Source organism: Lampris incognitus, chromosome 7 (assembly GCF_029633865.1).
Source record: "Lampris incognitus isolate fLamInc1 chromosome 7, fLamInc1.hap2, whole genome shotgun sequence".
In the NCBI taxonomy this organism is placed as follows: Eukaryota; Metazoa; Chordata; class Actinopteri; order Lampriformes; family Lampridae; genus Lampris; species Lampris incognitus.
The window spans coordinates 63343537-63368274 of record NC_079217.1 but is presented as its reverse complement, the minus strand read 5'-3'; the positions used below and the strand labels follow the sequence as shown (position 1 = coordinate 63368274).

Genomic DNA, 24738 nt, shown 5'->3' with positions numbered 1-24738 from the left:
AACACTACCTGCTTTCTTCTTCCTCATTCAGCTGCTGTGATGAAGACAGAAAACACTACGCACCCTATCACTTTTCCTGGCAAAGCCCTACCAGACACCAACCAGTCATATAAATAAAGAGTCAATGGTCTGGATATCCATCTATACACAAGCGACCGAGGGTATCAAAAAGGATGTTTGTTCACATGTGAATCTTCAGGATTGTAACTTTGAATGGAGACAGATACTGCCAGTTTCTGTCTTCTGGGACTTCCTGATGTGACAGCAGAAACGACAGTGGATAAAATAAAAGACGGCCTTCACAGGTTTTGCAGTTCTACAGAACCGAGCCGTAAGCCCCCCCCCGCCCGCCCACCCACCTCTGGTTATTGGCCGACGGTCGCCATAGGAACATAATGACCAGTAGAATAGTGGAGAACAGGAAACGCCAGAAAGCATCATCAATCCACAGCTCCCTCCAGTCCTGAGAGAAGAGAGATGTAGGGAAATGGAGAGAGCGAGACAAATAGAAAGAGAGACGAAGGGAGTAAAAGAAAGAGAGGAAGGGAGACAAAAGGCAGAGATGCACTTCAGACACAGGCCCAGCTCCTGTGTTTTTGAATGGAGAAATCTGACTCATTTACTTTGCTTTAATCAGCACCACTCAGTAAAGCCTGCTGATAGTTAATGGTCCCACATGTATGAGTCATATTGTTTTTGTGGGTTTTTTTTGTCGTATCATGATTTAAGAAAGCTGAAATATTCCACAAAGCAACTTTAAAAACTCCTGCTTTCAACCAGATGACATGATACTTACAGATTGGCATTTGGTCATCTTGAAGGTCTTTGTGGTCCAGATGATGAAGATGACTGATGCTGGAAAATGAACATGCACAAATAGACACAAATAAAAATATACAAACTATAACTCTGTGAAACCTCTACTATATCCATCCATCCATCCATCCATCCATCCATTATCAAAGCCGCTTATCCTGCTCTCAGGGATGCTGGAGCCTATCCCAGCCGTCATCGGGTGGCAGGCGGGGAGACACCCTGGACAGGCCGCCAGTCCCTCACAGGGCAGATACATTCACTCCTAGGGGCAATTTAGTACGGCCGATTCACCTGACCTACATGTCTTTGGACTGTGGGAGGAAACCCACGCAGACACGGGGAGAACATGCAAAGTCCACACAGAGGAGGACCTGGGACGACCCCCCCAAGGTTGGACCACCCAGGGGCTCGAACCCAGAACCTTTTTGCTGTGAGGCAACCGTGCTAATCTCTGTGCCATCATGCTGCCCCCTCTATTATATATCAATTCTTTTCTGCCCAGTGACCCCCGACACACACCTTACAGATTGACCACACACGCACACACACATGCACTGAGTCCGTGGTACCTATGACAGCGAAGATGAGTGTGTTGGTGAAGTGCTGGTAGAGGGAAAGCTTCACCACATTCCTCCGCAGTCGTAGAAGCTTCATGGTCTGCGCCAGACTCACAAAGATGTGACGGAAGGCAGTCAAGGTATATAAAATGCCAAGATTAACACACACACACACAAACGTGTAATCAGCAGAAGCAGCAGTTTCGCCTTGTTGGATGTTTCATGAGTACGTGTTCACACACAACTAATGTAAACAAATCTGTCACAGTCAGTGCCAAACTAAACTACGGTGTGAGACGCTAAACAAAGCTAATCATAAACTAATCTTAGATATGCTAAACGACGCTGAACTAAGCTTTGTCAAGCAAAACCAAACCAACTTTAAATTAAAATTTTGTGGATCTTCCATCGGTTTCTCTCGTTGTTAATATGAATGTACTTGAGACACACACAGCTAGCTTGCACACAGACACACAAACGTAGACACACACAGAGCTCACAGCATCTCCACTATCTTTAAGTTTTCACATGAGCTGATGACTAAAACGTGGGCTAAGGACCTCCGGCTGGTTTCTCAAGCTTTGGATCAGGGCTGGAAGAAGGTGTTGGTGGGTCCCTGCAGGATAACAGGGACATGACAGTACAGTTTCTGCTCCACGCTATGATAAAAGCAGGCACTGCTGGGCGTTCGGGTAGCGTAGGGGTCTCCTCCGTTGCCTACCAACACGGGGATCATCGGGTTCGAATCCCCGTGTTACCTCCGGCTTGGTCGGGCGTCACTACAGACACAATTGGCCGTGTCTGCAGGTGGGAAGCCGGATGCGGGTATGTGTCCTGGTTGCTGCACTAGCGCCTCCTCTGGTTGGTCGGGGCACCTGTTCGGAAGGGAGGGGGAACTGGGGGGAATAGCGTGATCCTCCCACGCGCTACGTCCTCCTGGTGAAACTCCTCACTGTCAGGTGAAAAGAAGCGGCTGGTGACTCCACATGTATGGGAGGAGGCATGTGGCAGTCAGAGGGGGTGGAGCAGCAACCGGGACGGCTTGGAAGAGTGGGGTAATTGGCGGAGTACAATTTCCAATTAGCAAAATTGCTGGGGCCCGGACCCGTCCCACACTGACACTTCATCCGGCCCACATACCACGTGGAATGATGGCACTTGGGCGGTCCACTCCTGTTTGCCAGATCTGGGCCAGAACCAAGCCATAGCAATGCTGCATGTTCCACATATTTGCCAAAGGTGGCCATATTTGTTTTGTGATAGTTGGGCCATATTCACCATTTACCACACGGGGCACTTCAGGGTCACATCCAGATTACATGTTGCCAAGAGCACCGCATCTTTGCCAAAAAAGGCCCACATTTGATTTCTCAAACTGCATGTGGTTTTACATTATACATGTGGACCACTTCAGGCTCACATCCATTTTGTCAAGGCCATCAGTGCTGCATCATTGCCTGAAGTGGCCCACATCCGTATGCTATCTGAGTTGGGGAGAAAAGGGGGGATCCAAAAAAAAAAGAGAAGAAGGGCAGGCACTGGTCTGAAGTCAGTTCTCCTCCGCTCTCAGACATGCGTTGCAGAACTATCACAAACCCATCCACAAATTAAAGTAAAATCAACACACTCAGCCCACAATCATATTCAACACACGTCTTTCTGAGAAGTCCTCTATCTCCAAATCTACATTCAGTTTCCCGTTTTGTTGACTCCTCTCCTCGCTCCAGCTGACACAGCTCGTCTGAGGGGGATGATGAAAAATAAATAAATAAACACCACCACCTTTCAGAGATGGCTGCTGAATGTGGAACCGTTTCCATTCATTTAAAAAAGTGTCACTAAATCCTGGAGCCAGGAGATGAATCTGAAAAATAAACTCTGTTCCTTCGCATTCTGCTCCAACTGATGTCTTGGTGACAAAGACGAATAGAGAGAGGTGGAGCGAGGGAGGCGAAGTGCTTGGCGCCCTTCACCATAAAGTAGACGTCTCGAGAATGAGATCATAGGTTTTCTGCAAACTCCACTTCAGTATGTCTTGCCTCTATACTCAGAATTCACTCTTTCAAAATGTGATTTGAAATTCAGGCAAAGGACGAAAGGACGAATAAGTGTAAAGGTGCACTAGGTTTGTTTCCTTTAACAGGTTTTTGTGCAGTTCTATTGGCTCAATTTCAAAGCAACATTTCCGGACGTCTCTCCTCCAAAATTTGCCTTTTTTGTTCAGAGAAATTTCGCTGATGACAAAGCTTGGGACCCTGCATGGAGCAATATGTTTGACATCTAGGGGGCGATGTTTTACACGATTTTTTTGAATCGCTTTAAAGCGGTGACCTCAAAGATTCCGGTTGCCTTGGTTTTTGCCATACACATCCCAGGAGTCAGTCCTAAACTGCTAGCTAGCTTGTCCGCCACAACACAGAGCGTTCGTTCTGCTTATCCTCTCTGGTAGACCAACCACCGCTGGGTGATGAAAAACACGTCACTTCCTGTCTGATGCTCAGAACGTTTCGAGGACATGTCGCCACAGAAACATGTTTGTGTAACCAAGCATATTTCCAACCGCTGCAGGATTCGATCCGGGGTTGTACTGCATCACGAGGCGACGTCGCTAACTGTCAAACTAAAAGGGGCCGACCCCCGGCGATCGGCCAGTGAGTCTTTTTGTAGGTTACATTTGTATTTCTCCGTATTACTGCAAATGCAAAGGCTCTATTCAGTGGCCGATCGGCTGAATCGTCATTGTGTCAACTCATTTTGCAAAAGTTAGTAACTCATCTCATCTCATCATCAGCCACTTCTCCGGGGTCGGGTCGCGGTGGCAGCAAGCTAAGTAGGGCACTCCAGACACCCTCTCCACAGCATGCCCTCCAGCTCCTCCTGGGGGATCCAAAGGCGTTCCCAGGCCAGACCGGACATGTAGTCCCTCAAGCGAGTTCTGGGTCTACCCCGGGGTCTCCTCCCAGTTGGACGTGCCCAGAAAACGTCCAAAAGAAGGCGCCCAGGAGGCATCCTAATCAGATGCCTGAACCTTCCATACTGTTACTTTAAAACAAATACTTACAGACAGGCTGTTGTGGGGTTTGTTTTGCTTTTTAAAGACTTTAACAGAGAAAACACTGAAGGGAACTGGGCTTCTTGAGGATGCCGAGCCCGAAAGAAATAAAGGGGAAGGAAAAATGGAACAAGAGAGTGACAGAGTGAAAGAGCGAGCGAGCGAGAGAGAGAGAGAGAGAGAGAGAGAGAGAGAGAGAGAGAGAGAGGGGTGTAGTTATAGTAGTGATAACCATTTCCGGAAGTCGCAGTACTGGCTATCCACCAGCAGAGGGCAGATTCATGCGCAGCCAAAGGAATAGCAGCCAGAGGAATTACGTCACCTTCAGCCTTGAGAGAGAGAGACAGATAACAAAGAGAGATAACGGCAAGAGAGTGCTAAGAGGGAGGACAGACCACGTAGGGAAGATGTGAAAGAGGGAAAAGGAGGAGAAGAACAGTGAGGATAATAGAGGAAGACAAAGAGAGAGGGAGAAAGGGATGAAAGAAGGGAGAAAAGATTTGCTAACACATCTGGTTGTGCCAACCAGTACCTGCTAGGGATGTGCGGAACAGCTTTGGACATCCAGTTTATTTTACGAACAAATATCCGAAAAATTGTTCCAAGTTAATGAGACACTAAAAACAAATCAAGGACCAAGACTGGGTGCAGCCTAAGTGGTCTTTTGTTCCTTGACGTTTCTGTGTAGCAAACGCCACAGATCAGCTGGTTGTTCACAGGAAACGTCAACATGGTCATTGTTGTTTTTGAGACATCAAATTACAAACAAAGCGACATGCACACTTAACACTGAGACGATCCTACTTCAGCGACTAGCTTTATGTTTGTTCATGTTGCTTGACAATAATGCTAAGTTCATCAGTGTCATGGCCAACTACGTATTATGCTAGCAGGTTCCCAGACAGCAACGAATCTTTGGCCCAAATATGGCCCACATCTGCAGTTATCTTTACATTTGTCCTTGAAAGATGGCGTTGACTCGGGGTGAGTGTGGCTGCCTCAACTCAGCCACAGGTCCACTTTATATGGCCTACATCTGGCCCACATCTGGCCCACATAGTACATGCTCTAACCCAAGTTAAGCCCAGTTCATTACATTTGGGCCATAACTGGCCCACACAACACTTGACGTAACCCAAGTTAGTCCCGGCTTATGACTTTTGGGCCACATCTGGCCCACACAACAGCTGTCAGCGCTGTAACTGAGCCGCAAGTACCAAAAGTGCCCCAGATTAGGCCCAAATGTGTCTGTTATCTGGATTAGTAAACACACAGGACCCGGTGTCGTGCTGTGATCTGACCCCCCATCAGGATTTTACTCCCTGTCACTAAACACGCATCATGAAGCTCCACCACTGTGCCAGCTGCAATACACTCGTTTTCTTTGTTTGTGGAATCTGCTGTTCTTTTTTTCATCAAAATAAAAACTGGTTTCAGAAAACCTCTGCTCATTTGGATGTCATCTTAGGCCAAGATACAGGACAGTTAGTCAAGATACTGAATATAAAAACACTCCGGACATGGGTGTGCAGAAAACCCCCCCAAAACAACAAGAACACGAGGCATCTGAACACTGAAATCATGTTGGAATACCAACCTACCGAACAAATACCAGAATATCCAGATGTTTGGGGCCAGCCCTAATACCTACAAACCACAGTGAGCGTTTGCTTCCCCACACTCTGAAGGCCGGTTGGGTGGAGTTTACAGCATCAGGGTGAGAGAGTTAGTCACTCTAACCCTAACTCCATAATGCAGTTTGTATAATTAGTTAATTAACACCCGAGTAAATCAGGGTTAAATTCTATAACAAATTAATCTTAAGGTTGTTTTTTGGTTTGAACTTATGCAACTGAATGCCAGCTGAACTCCGCTGGGAAGACCCTGTGTATGGAATCAAACAGACCACACTGTAGGGTTTGACCTCACATGACGCCCCCTGGTGGCTGGCTGAGGAGAGTTCAGAAGGTGTAAAACAAGTCTGCATTACTGAGAATTTGACTGAAGCGTCTTTCACAGAGGTCTCGTTCAGGACCTGACTCGACTGTCCTTCATGGCAGATGCACCCACCAGGGACTCGCAGAGGGTTCAGATAAACACCAACGAGTGCTGGCAAATGAAATGTGACTCGGGTCTACTGAGTAAATCAGCTAGCAAGCAGGCTAAACCTGGAGACAGCCAGCCAGACAGAGACAGACAGGTGGACAGACAGACAGGCGATATGCAATATTCAAAAAGCCTTCCAAGTTTGATCATACTGTGGTGCAAAGCTATGTTGAAGAGAAGAGAAGAGAAGAGAAGAGAAGAGAAGAGAAGAGAAGAGAAGAGAAGAGAAAAGAAAAACAGAAAACAGAAAAGAAAAGAGGAGAGGAGAAGAAAACAAAACAAAACAAAAGAGAAGAGAAGAGAAGAGAAGAGAAGAGAAGAGAAGAGAAGAGAAGAGAAGAGAAGAGAAGAGAAGAGAAAAGAAAAAGAAAAGAAAAACAGAAAACAGAAAAGAAAAGAGAGGAGAAGAAAACAAAACAAAAGAGAAGAGAAGAGAAGAGAAGAGAAGAGAAGAGAAGAGAAGAGAAGAGAAGAGAAGAGAAGAGAAGAGAAGAGAAGAGAAGAGAAGAGATCGATGTCTCTTTTCTATAAAAATAATCACTAAATTAAACAAGAAACCCACTTTAAAACTCTACTGGTGTGTGTGTGTTAAAGGATATCCACCAGACGACACAGGAGTCGGTGAAGGCCAGCACCAAGTCACACAGCAGTCTGCTGCTGGTGTTATCACCAAGATCCTGCAGGGAAAGAGAGATGTTACACACTACACTACACACACACAAACACACACACACACACACACAACTGGGTCTTACAGCATGGACCCGTAGGACTCCCTCTACGATGGAGAAGATCAGGTAGAGAAGACCAACGCCCACCACTCTGTGGAGCAACGCACCTAGTCTGGGCCTGGCCGACGAAACAGAGAGACGGGGGGGGGGGGGGGGATACAGAGAGAGAGAGATGTAAGAGGATAGAAGGGAGAAGGGAGAGAGGATGAGAAAATCAGAGGGAGGGTTGCAGCATCAGAGATAAAGCGAGGGGTCAAAGTCCAGGTCCAAATAAAAAAAAGTTGAGCATTTCTGTTTGCAGAGAAGAGCTTTAATTGCACCTTTTCACCTCTTATTAACACTGTTATTTTGCATTACATGTGGTCCCTGGCCTGTGTCATGTGACCTGTGTCATGTGACCTGTGTCATGTGACAGGGTAAAAACAGCCGTAGCAACAGTTGAAAAGACCCAAGAAACATCTAATATTAAAAAAAACTCTGACATACTTGACGATGCCGTATCCCAGACTAGCGATGATCACCAGCACCCTGGCCAGGGTTCGCTTAACTGCAGACAGCACCTCTGCAAACACTACCGCCCCCTGGACTGGTGGAGGACACATTACACCACAATCACACGGTACATCAAATTGAATCACGAACATTAAAGCTAGAGGGCGAGACTTTTACATATCAATGAATGTCCTGGGCATCCAGGTGGTGTAGCGGTCTATTCTGTTGCCTGCCAACACGGGGATCGCCTGTTCGAATCCCCATGTTACCTCCAGCTTGGTCGGGCATCCCTACAGACACAATTGGCCGTGTCTGCGGGTGGGAAGCCGAATGTGGGTATGAGTCCTGGCACCTACTCTGGTCATTCAGGGCGCCTGTTCGGGACGGGGGGGGGGGGGATAGCGTGATCCTCCCATGTGCTATGTCCCCCTGGTGAAACGCCTCACTGTCAGGTGAAAAGAAGCGGCTGGCGACTCCACATGTATCGGAGGAGGCATGTGGTAGTCTGCAGCCCTCACCAGATCGGTAGAGGGGGTGGAGCAGAGACCGGGAGAGCTCAGAGAGCAGGGCGATTGGCCAGGTACAATTGGGGAGGAAAAAAAAAAGGGGGGGGGGTCCAAGAAACGTTTCTGGTGCTCCAGAAAAAAAGAAGCTCGGTGTTCAGAGGAAGGATTAAAGTTAAAAAAAAACAAGCGAGCCATGGAGAGGACGAACACAGATCGGTGTAGCTTTTCCTCGCTGGAGAGTGGTGAAAGAAGAGAAGTAATTCCTCTCCATGCCAGAGGGGGGAGACAAAACTGCCGCACTGCAGGTTTAATGTCACCCAGACAAATTAGAGCTGCATGACACACCAGAAATACACAAAACTTACATCCAAATTACTATCTTTAATCAATAATGTATATTATTTATACCCCTTTTTACAAAAAACTACAACATATGCTAGTAACTATATTATTGATTCCTATAATGAACTGTAATAAATATCATTCCTAGAATCTGTAATAATCTTTTTCTATATACTCTGGGGCAGTTTCTCTCTTCCTATTTTTGAAATGTTGTCCTACATCTCGTGTAATCTTTTGTGAGCCTCACACTAAACCAGTGTACTTACATGTGTAAACTTACTGGCTGATCGATAAAACTTATAAACTACAACTGCAGCCAGTTATGAAATACACTGGCTAGTAGCAGAACTATTAGAAGACAAATACTGATGCAATATAAAGGTTACATTAAATTAAACTATTTTTACATGCAAATATTACTGCCCCCTGCACGTCTGGAGGACACATTGCAATGCTTGATGGGAATTATCTACTATAATAACCTACAAAATTGCATGAAACTAGGCTAAACCTTTGGACTAATGGAGGACAGATTGCAGTGTGTGTTTGGTTGTAGTTGTATGTGACTGGGGGGGGGGGGCTGTGCGTGTGTGTGTATTTCTACCTGAAAGTCCGTCATATCGAATGCTCTGAAACTCCGCGTAGTACACGGCTTTTTCCAACATGCCCAGGAAAATCACGCCTCCGATCCAGAACTGGATCCTCAACAGATCTCGCCAATAACAGGCCAACAGAACCAACCACAGGACCGCCATCAGGATGTACACAATACACATCACCATGTAGAACTAGAGAGAGAGAGAGAGAGAGAGAGAGAGAGAGATAAAGATCATTATGTAAAACTAAAGAATATGTACGTCTGCATGTGTGTGTGTGTTTGCTTGCGCATGTGAACTCACCACCATCAGCGGCCATTTGGAGGCAGATATGTAGTCATGGGGACCCTGCATGCTGATTTGAACTGAAAATACAAGCACACAGCGACACCATTAAATCCACAGAACAAAACCAGTTCGGACCAGTGTAGACCAGGGGTTTTACTGCTGGACAATGGGGCTCGACCACATACGTTGTAAGCTCCAGGGCGTGGGGTTGTTGGCCCCAGGGTCCGGGGCTCGGTTCCTGTCCCTCAACTCTCTGATGTGAAGGATGAACATGTAGGGTCCATCCTCCCAACTCTTCCCCACCGCATCAAAGTGAGGCTGCTTCACTGCCTGCAGAACACACACACACACACACACACACACACACACACACACACACACACACACACACGCGCGCGCGCGCGCGAAACTTGTGGGTTAGCTATTCTCTTAATTATTTTTGTATGTAAACCTACAGGGTGAAAGCTTTAGGTTTATCTTGTTTTATCTTATTTGTACTCTGTGCAGTCTACGTGAGGAACCCTTTAGCTTCTAGAACCTGTTTATATGATCAACTTGCTTACAGGATGAGAGTGTTTACATGATGGATCTGTTTACATGACTGTTGTGCGCTGCGGTCTGCTGGATCTTTATCAGCTGAGGAAAAACCGTGTTGCCTTTAAGTTATAACGATGGGTAGACTTTTATTTTGATAAGTGTTAGTCATTACTTCCTTTTAGTCATGTTGAGAAAGCTGGCGAAATAGAATTTGTCTAACGGCTCAGTCATCGTTTTGCACGAACGAGTTTAGCTAGTTGGCTAGCTGCCGCTTCTACGCTGTAGTGAGGACATCACAGTGAGAAGACAAAGAAAAGCTGGTGTTGTACATCGTGGTAACGTGGAAGCAAAGCAAAGTGACAACATTTCAGTGGCGAGTAGAAGAAGTTCACAATTATCTACTTTGTCAACTAGCTCATTAATACGCGCTTGCGCTAAAGCGGAGGCAGCTGAAGTAACGGCCGCATACGCAGACCAAGAGGCTAAAGCTAAAATAGAGAGAGCTGCTAAGGAGGCTAAAATACAGAAAGAAAAGGCCGATAGAGAAGCTCAATACTCTAAACAGCAGCCTTCATCACCTCAGTCCAAACTTGCAGCACAAGCTCATCTGCCTCAGTGGCCGCCTAAAAAATGCTAACCTGGACATTGGAGAAAAGAACTCGATAATCCTCCCAAAAGACGACCACGTTTCCTTGTTATTTGTCAGACAACATCATGCCCAAGTCAAACACCAAGGCCGTCACCTGAGGACTTTGGATCTTGAGAGGGAAAAGGCTCATCAACTCAGCACTACACAAATGTGTAAACTGTTGTCGACCAAGAGGAAAAATGCAAGAACAACGTATGGCAAACTCGCCACCAGAAAGCCTCAAACCCTGTCCTCCCTTCGCATACGTGGGGTTGGACGTCTTCGGACCCTGGTGCATCACCACCAGACGTACAAGAGGAGGACAAGCTGAGAGCAAGCGGTGGGCCATAATGTTCTGCTGTATGAGCTCCAGAGCCATACACACAGAGGTGATCGACTCAATGGACACCTCAAGCTGCATCAACGCTTTAAGGCGGGGGGTTTTTTGTTTTTGTTTTTTAATAAGAGGATCTGCCACACAACGAAGATCTGATTATGGCACAAACTTCATAGGGGCCTGCAGGGAACTTGGAATGAGAAAAGACCAACCAGACCCCACTGTGCAGAGGTACCTGAACCAACAAAGGTACTTCTGGGAATTTAACCCCCCACACGCTTCATACATGGGTGGTTCTTGGGAACGCCTGATTGGGGTGGCCAGAAGAATTCTGGACTCAATGCTTCTTGAACAACACATCTGCTTAAGCCATGATGCCTTGTGCACACTAATGGCAGAAGTAAAAGCCATCATGAATGCGAGGCTACTAATCCCAGTCTCAAATGACCCTGAGGAGCCATTCATTCTGTCACCATCAATGCTCCAAACTCAGAAAGTTGGAGTCCCACCTCCACCAGGAGACTTTACAGACAAAGTCCTCCTCAACAAATAGTGGAGACAAATACAGGCTCTGCCCAACAAATTCTGGAACCGTTGGAGTCGAGAGCACTTGTCCACCTTGCAAGGCCGGAAGAAATGGACCAAGTCCCAGCAAAACCTGCAAGAAGGAGACATTGCCCTTCTCAATGACGATCAAGCTGCCTGCAACAACTGGCAAATGACCATAATCACAAAGACCTTCCCTGGAGAAGATGGAAGACTGAGAAAGGTGGAATTAAAGAATTCAGATCAAGAACGTTCAAAGGAGTTCCTTCTGACTAAAGTCTGATGTTCAGAAACCCGCTTAGTTCACAGGCCGAGTGGTGACCTCACAGAGGCCAGGCGGGGAATGTGTTGCCTTTAAGGCATAATGATGGGTAAACTTTTATTTTGAGAAGTGTTAAATCATCACTTCCTGTTAGTCACGTTGAGGAAGCCGGCTGAATTTGTCTAACGTTTGCGTTCGTCTAGTGATAAACCCAAGGAAATACTGGACAACCCACACTGTAAACGCCACAGAGGTAACGTCGTCAGTAAATATATTTCATTGTTGTACTTATAACTTAATGTTAAAAAAGTTATTTACATGAAAAGCACTTAAATTGTTTGTAATTAGAGGGGTTTTGTTTAAATGTATTTGCATTTGAAAAAACACATGCTGGTGATTGTTTATATTGTTTTTGTTTCAGTTTTCACTCTGTCTGTGTAAAGTGGCTTAAAGAGCCACAGTGAACAGCGAGTAAAGCTTCCTACGACTCCTCATCATTTTGCATGAAAGAGTTTAGCACGGCACGGTGGCGCAGTGGTTAGCATGGTCGCCTCACAGCAAGAAGGTCCTGGGTTCGAGCCCCGGGGTAGTCCAATCTTTGGGGTCGTCCAGGGTCATCCTCTGTGTGGAGTTTACATGTTCTCCCCGTGTCTGTGTGGGTTTCATCCAGGTGCTCCGGTTTCCTCCCACAGTCCAAAGACATGTAGGTCAGGTGAATCAGCCGTACTAAATTGTCCCTAGGTGTGAATATGTGTGTGTGCGTGTGTGTGTGTGTGTCGGCCTTGTGCCGCCCAATGACTGCTGGGATAGGCTCCAGCATCCCCGTGACCCTGAGAGCAGGATAAGCGGTTGGGATAATGGATGGATGGATGGATGGAGTTTAGCTAGTTGGACAGCTGCAGCTTCTACGCTCTGTAGTGAAGACAACATACAAACACTGCCTGGTTGTCAGAGAAGATATGAACCACTGACCTCTTTAGAAACAACCTTCTCCGAAACGACTGACGCATTAGAATCCAATGCCTGCTTCTTCTCAACAGCAGCAGCCTGAGAGAGAGCGAGACAGACGGACAGACAGACAGAGAAAGGGAGACAGACAGAGACAAAGTCTATGTTCAGACTACATGTTAACTCTAACCCAGTAGTGATTTTGACACATAGTGGATTTTTTTTAGAGCGGAGAGACTGCGGCTCCTCTGTTTAGGGAAACATCTCACAAGAACAACAGGGACTTAAACCAGATTAATAATCTTTTTTTCTTTCTTCTTTTTCTGCCCCTTTTTTCTTCCAGCTGTACCCAGCCAATTACCCCACTCTTCCGAGCCATCCTCAGCTGATCCAGGAAGGGCTGCAGACTACCACATGCCTCCTCCGATACATGTGGAGTCACCAGCCGCTTCTTTTCACCTGAAAGTGAGGAGTTTCACCAGGGGGACGTAGCGCGTGGAAGGATCACGCTATTCCCCTCTCCCCCGAACAGGTGCCCCGCCTGACCAGAGGAGGCGCTAGTGTAGCAACCTGGACACATACCCACATCTGACTTCCCACACAAAGACACGGCCAATTGTGTCTGTAGGGACGCCCGACCAAGCCGGAGCTAACAACGGGATTCGAACCAGCGATCCCCTCGTTGGTAGACAACGGAACAGACCGCCACGCCACCCGGACGCCACCAGATAGATAATCTATCATAGGTGTTAGCACACTTGTGTGTGTGTGTGTGTGTGTGTGCGTGCCGATACCTTGGGTTGAGGAGGCTCCCCTTCTCTCCTCCTCCTGCTTGGAGGCTTATCTGTGATGGCCTGACAGAATTAGCAGAGATGGGGAGAAATGTGTTATTGTAATTACACACACTGTCAATGCCGCAAAACATTTTAAGTGTCTTTCTTTCTTATGTTGTGTTGTGTTCACACCAAACGCGAAGCAATTTTTTCGCGCGATGAAATTACACATAAAGTCGATGCAAAGATGCGAATAGACGCAAATTCACGCGACAAGAATACAACGATACAGGAACATTGTATCGTTTTGATACAATGTTCCTATATCGTTGTATTGACAAGAATACAAATGATACAGGAACATTGTATCGTTTTGATACAATGCTCCAGTATCGTTGTATTGACAAGAATACAAACGATACAGGAACATTGTATCGTTTTGATACAATGTTCCAGTATCGTTGTATTGACAAGAATACAAACGATACAGGAACATTGTATCTGTTTTTTTGTATCGAGTTGAAAATATTCAACTTGAACGAGAAATTTGCATGACACTGTGTCGCGAAAGCGTATCAGCGTTGAGATTCTCCTCACGTCACTGGCGTCCTGTTGAGTCAGAAAGTGGAGGACGAGCTGATCGTCGCGGGTTCGCGTACTCGATCCTGCGGCCAAACTCGCACGAGTAACGCGAATTAAAAACAAAGGATCCTGCGATAAAACTCTGGCACGTAAAGCGAGGCGAAAATTCGCTTCACGTTTGGTGGGAACACAACAACACACAACCACAACCACATCAATCATACACTCACTCTCACATACAAACACACACACACACTGGCCTGGTCTTCTCTCACCTCAGGCAGTGTTGTCTCCGTGAGCCTGATGGGCTGATCAAACACATCCACGCTGAACTGAAACACAAACCAAACACACCACCATCACATTATAACCCCTACTTCTTCCAGCCTGTGTGTGGCGTTGTCAGTGTGTGTTGTGTGGGCGGGGCGGGGCGGGGCGGGGCGGGGCTGATGTGCTGGTTTGGAGGCAGGTAGAGTTTGGCCTGAGTTGACTGAATCCCGTGAGGAGCAGTACCATGGTTAGATAGTGGTTAGGTCTTGGGTTAAGGCTAGATCGACGGTGGAATTTCAAAACGCATCGCTGAATGGCTGGACATGGAACCCGTACTGGCCCTCTGAACCTTCACTTCCTGTACCATCACTTCCTGTAACTTCACTTCCTGTACCATCACTTCCTTTAACTTCACTTCCTGTAACATAACTTCCTGTACATTCACTTCCTGGGATGTAGCGACAACCTCAGGAGTGGCTCACCAGTTAACGAGAAATACCTGCTGAACCTGCAGGGGGGCATCTGGGTAGGGTAGCGGTATATTCCATGGCCTACCAACACGGGGCTCGTCGGTTTGAATCCTCGTGTTACCTCTGGCTTGTTCGGGCGTCCCTACAGACACAACTGACTGTGTCTGTGGGTGAGAAGCCGGATGCGGGTATGTGTCCTAGTTGCTGCACTAGTGCCTCCTCTGGTCGGTCGGGGCGTCTGTTCTGGGGGGGGGACTGGGGGGAATAGAGTGATCCTCCCACGCGCTACGTTCCCCTGGTGAAACTCCTCACTGTCAGGTGAAAAGAAGCGGCTGGTGACTCCACATGTATGGGAGGAGGCATGTGGTAGTCTGCAGCCCTCCCCGGATCAGCAGAGGGGGTGGAGCAGAGAGTGGGGTAATTGGCCAGATACAATTGGGGAGGGGGAAATCCAAAAAACAAAAATCTAAAAAAAATTGGGGAGAAAAAAGGGGGGAAATAAAAATACACAAATAAATAAGAAGAAGAAGAAGAAGAAGAATTAACCTGCGGGCTTGGGGATTAAGGGAATAGTCACGGGCGTTACATAATCTGGATACAAAAAAATGTTCAAATAGTTACAGAAAAAAGTAGACAATCGGATTACGGATACGTTTTTTGAAAATGGGGATTATGTTTCAGGATTAGATTTTAAAAATAATATGAAATAAATGTTTTTCCCCACGGCACCATGCAACCACCGCCATGGGCTAGAGGGAGGTTTAGCAGGACGCACACGCATTAGTCTTCCATATATTAACTACATCTGTCTCAGAACGCCTCAGAATAAAATAACAATAATAATAATAATAGTAATAATAATAATAATAATAATAATGTAAAATGGAACGAGTCTGTCTGTCTGTCCTTGGATTTTCTTGGCAACCGGTCATGTGATCGACTTGACACTTGGCGGGAGCCCCGTGGGTCTGCACGGCTTCGTGCTTGCAGGCTGATTGGTCGGTTGTGTGGACATGCGCAGAATTTACTCTGCTCTTCTACCTTCCCTAAAAATTCAATAAAGTCAAATTTTGAATCTAACTTATTGCTGTGTGTGTGTGTGTGGTAAGTAAGTAAGCAAGTAAGTGTGTGTGGTGTGTGTCAGGTTTTACCGTGTGCGGGTTGATGCTGGTCTGGCAGGTGACCAGAGGGTACTGGTGATAAACAAAGTATCCACTTCCTCCCTGCGGTTTGACCGTCGTCAGCCTGAAGTAACTTCCTGCCGACGATGGCTAGTGGGCGGGCCAAGGGGAGGTAAACAATGAAGAGATGATGAAATAAGCAGAACAATAGAAAACAAAGAGAGCGAGAGAGCGACAAAGAGAGAGACAGAGAGAGAGAGAGACACACACAGAGAGAGACAAAGCGAGAGACAGAGACAGACAGACAGAGAGACAGAGACAGACAGACAGAGAGACAGACAGTTAGAGAGACAGACAGACAGAGAGACAGAGACAGACAGACAGAGAGACAGAGACAGACAGACAGAGAGACAGACAGTTAGAGAGACAGACAGACAGAGAGACAGACAGACAGAGACAGACAGACAGACAGACAGAGACAGACAGACAGACAAAGAGACAGACAGATAGACAGACAGAGAGACAGACAGACAGATAGAGAGACAGAAAGACAGAGACAGAGAGACAGAAACAGACAGATAGAGACAGAGAACCACATAGACACAAACAAACAGAGAGACAGAGAGACAGAGCAAGAGAGACAGACAGACAGACACAGAGCGAGAGACAGAGAGAGAGACAGAGCGAGAGAGAGACAGAGCAAGAGAGACAGACAGACAGAGAGAGAGAGAGACAGAGCGAGAGAGACAGACAGACAGAGAGACAGGCAGACAGAGAGAGGGGGGGGGCTGCTAGTTGCTATGGAAGGACACATTCAACCTCCTGGCTCCAGTCCAGTAAATGCTGACCCTGGGACGCCGGGCCGGGTCGGAGACAACACCAGCATAGGCAGAACCTCGGCGGTGGGACGCCTGGCTCTCTAAGCACCTCCAACCTTTATAACTGAGATGACTTTGCTCATGAACCACGTGTGCCTGTGACAGTCATGACAGCAACACAGTGTCACCACACAGGATGCGCTACCACCGTGGACTTCCTGTCCCAGTCGACTTCACGTCCCAGTCGGCTCAGAGAATCAAACTAAAACTCAGACCACCTGAGCGCTGTGGTGGGAAACGGTTCTAATTCATTGACGACAAACAGAGAATGTTAAATCAGTCGACTTTTTCTCTGCTGAGAAGTGTTGGACTTCATGCTAGTTTCTGTTTACACAATTTTAATTTAGTGGACTATGATGTTTACGGATGACGCTGTGATCTGTAGCGAGAGTAGGGTGCAGGTGGAGGAGAGCCTGGAGAGGTGGGGGTATGTACGGGAGAGAAGAGGAATGAAAGTCAGTAGGAGCAAGATGGAATACCTGTGTGAATGAGAGGGAGGACAGCGGAATGGTGAGGACGCAAGCCGTAGAGGTGACGAAGGCGTATGAGTTTAAATACGTGGGGTCAACTGTTCAAAGTAACGGGGAGTGCAGAAGAGAGGTGAAGAAGAGAGTGCAGGCAGGGTGGAGTGGGTGGAGAAGGGTGTCAGGAGTGATGTGTGACAGAAGGGTACCAGCAAGAGTTAAAGGGAAGGCTTACAAGATGGTAGTGAGACCAGCTATGTTGTATGGTTTGGAGACAGTGGCACTGATGAAAAGACAGGAGGGGGAGGTGGAGGTGGCAGAGGTGAAGATGATAAGATTTTCATTAGGAGTGATGAAGAAGGACAGGATTAGGAACGAGTATATTAGAGGGACAGCTCAGGATGGACGGTTTGGAGACAAAGCAAGAGAGACAAGATGGAGATGGTTTGGACATGTGTGGAGGAGAGATGCTGGGTATACTGGGAGAAGGATGCTGAATATGGAGCTGCCAGGGAAGAGGAGAAGAGGAAGGCCAAAGAGGAGGTTTATGGATGTGGTGAGGGAGGACATGCAGGTGGCTGGTGTGACAGGGGAAGATGCAGAGGACAGGAAGAGATGGAAACGGATGATCCACTGTGGCGACCCCTAATGGGAGCAGCCGAAAGCAGTAATAGTAGTAGTAGTAGTAGTAATAGTAGTAGTACTAGTAATAGTAGTAGTTTCTTCTTCCCTCAGACTGTTCATTTTGTCAATGATTCTAACACGCTGGCTTACTCTATTTTTCAAAAGCTTTCAAAAACGTCTGTTCTCTACACTTCTGAAAGATCAGCGTTTTCAAACGCTGTTGAGGCGACGCCTTTGTTCTCTACTTTTTAGTCGTCGGCCCAGTTTTTGCTGTTGACCTTCTGTGACACCGTTTTGATGACCTGATTCCAAAGCAGTGGAGGATTTGAGATTTACTGAGTTGAAGAAAAAGAAAAAGAAAAAAAGGTTTCCGTTCCTCATTCTACACTTGAACCAGGTCCGGGCTAACACCGTGACAGATTTGAATTCAGATCTATGTCGCCGTTAAACCTCAGAGAGCACCACTAGAGGACCGACACAGACGTAGTCCTGTCACTCGTACCCTGATCATAAGAAGGCTCATGGCGTTGGCTGAAATATCACATCAAGGAAGTGTCTCATCTCATCTCATCATCAGCTGCTTCTCCGGGGTCAGGTCGCGGTGACAGCAAGCTAAGTAGGGCACCCCAGACGTGCCTCTCTCCAGCAACGCCCTCCAGCTCCTCCTGGAGGATCCCAAGGCGTTCCCAGGCCAGATTGGACATGAACTCCCTCCAGCGAGTTCTGGGTCTACCCCGGGGTCTCCTCCCAGCTGAACGTGCCCGGTAAACCTCCAAAGGAAGGCACCCAGGAGGCTTCCTAATCAGATGCCCGAACCACCTCAACTGGCTCCTTTCGACGCGAAGGAGCAGTGGCTCTACTCCAAGCTCCCTCCGGATGTCCGAGCTCCTCACCCTATCTCTAAGGCTCAAGACTCAAGGAAGTGTTAGGATAGAATAGAATAGAGACCGGACAGGACAGGACAGGACAGAACAGGTCTTACATCTAACCCGAAGACTTCGTCGTAACAGTGGGAGTTTCGCAGGTACCAGGAGACGTTGAGCTGAACTGCAGCATCACAGTTCTCTGACAGAACTGCAAAACACACACACACACAAGCACAAACAAAACCAACATCATCTTTTAAATCACTTGTAAAAAAAAATAACGGCTTCATCATGGTCATCTCCTGCATAGTCCCTCTAAACCTGGACCACCTGACAGCTGGGCCTGCATGGACCATAGAAGAATGCTAGGACAAGTGTAACACAACAAGCATATGTAGCTAGCTCACTGGACAGAGCAAGACACTGGTACTACCCGGGTTAAGGGTTCAATTCCCATCCTCTCAGAGTAAAGCAGGTGGACCTATTAGATAACGCCCTCCTCCGGAAGGCTCTACTCACGTGTCATTCTAATGTAGGTGTTGTTGAACAGAGTCTTGGTGAAAAGGAAAAACGGCTGCCTCTTCAGGATGTCCTGAAACACAAAGAACACATAGAGGATGAGGAAATTTTTCCGATGAAACGGAGACAACAGGTCCCAAAGAAATAATCCATCACTATATAGAATGACCCTTCTGTATGTTTTTTTTAAAAAGGATTAATTATAAATGTGTGCTTTTCAACAATGAGCCCAAATAAATATCAAAGGGATCAGTGTTAATACTGATCATCATCAAAGCAGGTCTAACAGCCGTTTTATGCTAGTCACTTGGTTTTTAAAAAACTTAGGTAGCACTCCAGGAATGTAGCTTTGTGTTATTCAGAGCAATGGGAACACAACAAGTGTGAAAAGGAGTGCGACGGCTTCTTCTTCTTCTGGCTGTTCCCTTTAGGGGGCGCCACAGCGGATCATCTGTTTCCCTCTCGTCCTGTCCGCTGCATCTTCCTGTCACACCAGCCACCTGCATGTCCTCCCTCACCACATCCATAAACCTCCTCTTTGGCCTTCCTCTTCTCCTCTTCCCTGGCAGCTCCATATTCAGCATCCTTCTCCCAGTATACCCAGCATCTCTCCTCCACACATGTCCAAACCATCTCAATTTTGTCTCTCTTGCTTTGTCTCCAAACCGTCCAACCTGAGCGGTCCCTCTAATATACTCGTTCCTAATCCTGTCCTTCTTCATCACTCCCAATGAAAATCTTATCATCTTCATCTCTGCCACCTCCAGCTCCACCTCCTGTCTTTTCATCAGTGCCACTGTCTCCAAACCATACAACATAGCTGGTCTCACTACCATCTTGTAAACCTTCCCTTTAACTCTTGCTAGGACCCTTCTGTCACACATCACTCCTCATACTCTTCTCCACCCACTCCACCCTGCCTGCACTCTCTTCTTCACCTCTCTACTGCACTCCCCGTTACTTTGGACAGTTGACCCCAAGTATTTAAACTCATCCACTTTCATTACCTCCACCCCTTGCATCCTCACCATTCCACTGTCCTCCCTCTCATTCACGCATAGGTACTCTGTCTTGCTCCAACTGACTTTCATTCCCCTTCTCTCCACTGCATACCTCCACTTCTCCAGGCTCTCCTCCACCTGCACCCTACTCTCGCTACAGATCACAATATCCACAAACATCAAAGTGCACGTAGACTTCTGCCTGATCTCGTCTGTCAACCTGTCCATCACCATTGCAAACAAGAAAGGGCTCAGAGCCGATCCTTGATGTAATCCCACCTCCACCTTGAACCCATCTGTCATTCCAACCACACACCTCACCACTGTCACACTGCCCTCATACACACCCTGCACCACTCCTACATACTTCTCTGCAACTCCCAACTTCCTCATACAATACCACACCTCCTCTCTCGGCACCCTGTCTTATGCTTTCTCTAAGTCTACAAAGACACAATGCAACTCTTTCTGGTCTTCTCTATACTTCTCCATCAACATTCTCAAAGCAAACATCACATCTGTGGTGCTCTTTCCTGGCATGAAACCATACTGCTGCTTGCTGATCGTCACCTCTCCTCTTAACCTAGCTTCTATTACTCTCTCCCATATCTTCATGCTGTGGCTGATCAACTTTATACCTCTGTAGTTGCTACAGTTCTGCACATCAACCTTGTTCTTGAAAATCGGTACCAGTATGCTTCTTCTCCACTCCTCAGGCATCCTCTAACTTTCCAGGATTGTGTTAAACAATCTAGTTAAAAACCCCACTGCCATCTCTCCTAAACACCTCCATGCCTCCACAGGTATGTCATCTGGACCAACCGCCTTTCCACTCTTCATCCTCTTCATAGCTGCCCTCACTTCCTCCTTGCTAATCCACCACACTTCCTGATTCACTATCCCTACATCATCCAACCTTCTCTCTCTCTCATTTTCTTCATTCATCAGCCCCTCAAAGTACTCCTTCCACCTTCTCAGCACACTCTCCTCACTTGCTAGCATATTTCTATCTCATCCTTTATCGTCCTAACCTGCTGCACATCCTTCCCAGCTCGGTCCCTCTGTCTACCCAATCAGTACAAGTCCTTTTCTCCTTCCTTAGTGTCCAACCTAAGGACAAAACAATGCCTTTATTTTCTAACGATAGCCAACCTTCCCCAAAAGCTGCTTATCAACTTTTATAGATGCTCCATCGAGAGCATCCTAACAAACTGCACGACAGCCTGGTGCAGCAGCTGCACCAAAGTTGACAAGGAAAAGCCCTCCGACGTGTTGTGGGAACAGCACAGGACATCGTTCGCGTTGAGCTGCCTTCACTAGAACATCTTCACAGCACTCGCTGTGTGAGGAGGGCTAAGAACATCATAAAATATATTACACACCCTGGACACCATCTGTTTCAGCCCCTCCCATCAGCTAGGTGCTTCAGATCAATCCACACATGCAGAGACTGAAAAACAGCTTCTTTCCAAAAGCTGAACTCGGACGTCTCCTCAGTTCGACGAGACTGATGTGCTGCCACCATTGGGCACGTGCTATATTTGTAGTATTTACTCAAATGTCACTTTAAGCCACTTCATATCTGTCCGTCACACCTTACTGCATTTATGATGATGATGTTTCAGCACCTAATAAGTTGTATTTTATCGTTAACTCTCTTATATTTTATATTTATACTGCTTGTACTCTGTACTTATCTTGTTTACACTCTGTACTTTTTATTGCTGATAATTTGTGTGCACTGTTGAGGCTGACACAACTGCAATTTTGTTGTGCTTGCACAATGACAAACTTCTTGAATCCTGAACCTCTCATACAACTCGCCATGTGCCTTTTCCTTTGCCTTACTTTACGCCGCATCTCCTTGTACTCCTGTCTACTTTCTTCACCTCTCTGACTATCCCACTTCTTCTTGGTCAACCTCTTCCTCTGTATACTTCCCTGTGCTTCCTCATTCCACCACCAAGTCTCCTTGTCTTCCTTCCTCTGTCCAGATGACACACCAAGTACCTTCCTAGCCGTCTCCCTCACAATTCTGCAGTGGTTGCCCAGCCATCTGGCAACCACCCAACTCCCTCCCTGAACTCCACACAACAGAAGAAAAAGGAGAGCAATGGCTAAGAACTGTAAAACAATGATACTAAGGCTTGCAAAATATCAAAATATAAATCAGTGAATGAGTGCAACGGAAATGTGGTCAGAGATTTTCTGTCTGTTTCAAAAAACATTTACACTATACGGGATGGCCTGGCTCTATTAAGAGGCAAATTTAGCCTCATGTCACATTTAAGACCCAGATAGCAAAATTGCTGTGGCCTGCACCCATCCGACACTTTATCCAGCCCACATACTGCGTGGAAAGATGGCACTTGAGCGGTCCACCCCTGTTTGCCAGATCTGGGCCAGAACCAAGTCATACCAATGCTGCATGTACCACATATTTGCCAAAAGTGGCCCATATTTGTTTTGTGGTTTTTTGGGCCAGATTCACCATTTACCACACGGGCCACTTCAGGCTCACATCCAGATTACATGTTGCCAAGAGCACCACATCTTTGCAAAAAAAAGGCAAACATCTGATTTGGCATATTTGCTATTATACATGTGGACCACTTCAGGCTCACATCCATTTTTTCAAGGCCAGAAGAAGACCATCAGTGCCGCATCACTGCCCAAAGTGGCCCATATCCGCAAGCTAGCTGGGGACAGCCTGCTAAACAGAAGACTGAGAGAACGGTTTAACCTGAGTGTAAAATGTTAAGGATGACCTAGTTGAGAGAACGGTAAGGGAAGCAGGAGCAAGCCACAAACACGCAAAATTCTTCCTTTGTTAAGCAATGAAATCGGGTTCTGACCGTGACGGCGGCGTCAAGTTTTAAATGGGAGTTACGTGCACTACTTATGTTGAAGGAAGTACGCTCTACATGTGAAAAGGTTGTGAGAAATGGAAGATGATGCACTGATTGAATATTTCATCCAATAATTCACCATCACAAGGGAATCATGCAGCGGCGGCGTTAAATGTAATGTAGTTGTATAATGCAAATAATTCTGAAATACAAGTGTTTTCAGTCTGTGAGCGCCTGTAAGCAGCATTAAAAATGGGTGCCAAATGGTATTTGGTTTGAGTTCTGTCTCAATGCATATACTCCCTGGGTGAGGGGCGCCAGCCAAACGATACCTTATGCAAGCCCTCCAACTTTTGGCGAGCAGGTGACCCGAGGCTGCTGTCTGATTGGTTCTGCAGATTTTCATGGGGCGCCCCCAGACACCCCCACTTTTGTTGGCAGCGACTTGGTATTGTTTTAACGTGTTTTGATCTAATGTGATTAGACAATTCTCGTGGCTGTCCATCATGTTCACGCCCACCACCACGCCTCGTCTCGCCTGTCAATCATTCACCGTCTACGAACCCTGATAAAACCTACAGGCTACATTGTCCTTCGTAATAACTCTGTGACTGTGTGGACACTAAAGCAGCTGGCAGGTGTGCTGTGCCAAGCTAAATGCTGCCCCCCCCCCAAAAAAAAGTTTTACCACCAGCCGCCACTGGAATCATGTACCCAACTTCTACGGTACTACATGAGCAGAAATAGGGGGAAATGATGCACTGTAGCCCGAACTCAAGTGTGAGCCACAGAGGGGAAACTGCATACTGAAGCAGCAGCAACCGGCCCACTGAGGTCGGACGAAGCACACCTGGTGTAGAACCTGCGGTCATTCTGACGTTTCATCCCACCAAGCGAGTGGTTCTACCAGGCGGTACTGCGCATGCGTGAGTCGGGGTCACGGTTAGTATCCGTTTGGCAGGCTGGCTCGTTAAAACACCGGCTGTGTGATTTCATCAACCGGCCTTCTCGACTCTTCTAGTTTGTTCTAGAAGACAGAGGTATGAGATGCCATACGGGAAGTCGGCGGTTCGCTGACTTTGTGTACACACCCCCCCCCCCCGAGTCTGACACGCTCCACCGTGCGACACCACCGCCTTATTACCATCCTATTAACAGTGTTCGTCTCATTACGATAGCGTCGTTAACGCGTTATAACGCGGGGAAGCGCCACGCCGGCCTCAGGTGAGCTAAAGTCGCGGTTAAGCTAACCGGACGTCGGTTAAATGCGGCGTCGCGCTAAAAGCGCGGCGAACGGGGCGGCTGCCGCCGAGCGGAGAGCGACGCAGGGAAAAACTCACGCCGTCCACGTTCAGGATCCACTTGCCCGGCTCCGACACGGCGTCCGACCGCGCGGCGAACCCCGCCAGAACCAACAGGACCAGGGACCACCGTCCCGAGCCCGCGGCGCTCGCCATTTCTCCCCCCGGAAGCAGCTGAGCGGCCACGGCGACCGCGAGTCGCGTCGCCGGTGACGTCACGCGGAAAGGGGGCCGCGACGGATGGGGGGGGCCTCGTCCCGAGATATCAGCAGAAGG

The 24738-nt window shown here is 47.3% G+C and overlaps 1 protein-coding gene across 1 annotated transcript in view; it reads right to left on the bottom strand.

Annotated features, from left to right (window-relative positions):
• Positions 1–24659, bottom strand: part of zgc:162698 (Transmembrane protein 87A-like) — a 40799-nt gene extending 16140 nt beyond the window's left edge. Inside the window, exons 1-16 of the mRNA XM_056283091.1 lie at positions 24502–24659; positions 19312–19384; positions 18909–19000; positions 15991–16110; positions 14375–14431; positions 13539–13598; positions 12769–12843; positions 9672–9816; positions 9502–9563; positions 9207–9390; positions 7749–7848; positions 7287–7380; positions 7131–7208; positions 1386–1494; positions 797–855; positions 360–463 (exon numbers count right to left, since the gene is read on the bottom strand). Coding sequence (XP_056139066.1) covers positions 360–463; positions 797–855; positions 1386–1494; positions 7131–7208; positions 7287–7380; positions 7749–7848; positions 9207–9390; positions 9502–9563; positions 9672–9816; positions 12769–12843; positions 13539–13598; positions 14375–14431; positions 15991–16110; positions 18909–19000; positions 19312–19384; positions 24502–24618 — 1529 coding nt within the window. The 5' untranslated portion in view covers positions 24619–24659. The remainder of the gene's footprint in view (positions 1–359; positions 464–796; positions 856–1385; positions 1495–7130; positions 7209–7286; positions 7381–7748; positions 7849–9206; positions 9391–9501; positions 9564–9671; positions 9817–12768; positions 12844–13538; positions 13599–14374; positions 14432–15990; positions 16111–18908; positions 19001–19311; positions 19385–24501) is intronic.
• Positions 24660–24738: the final 79 nt, after the last annotated feature.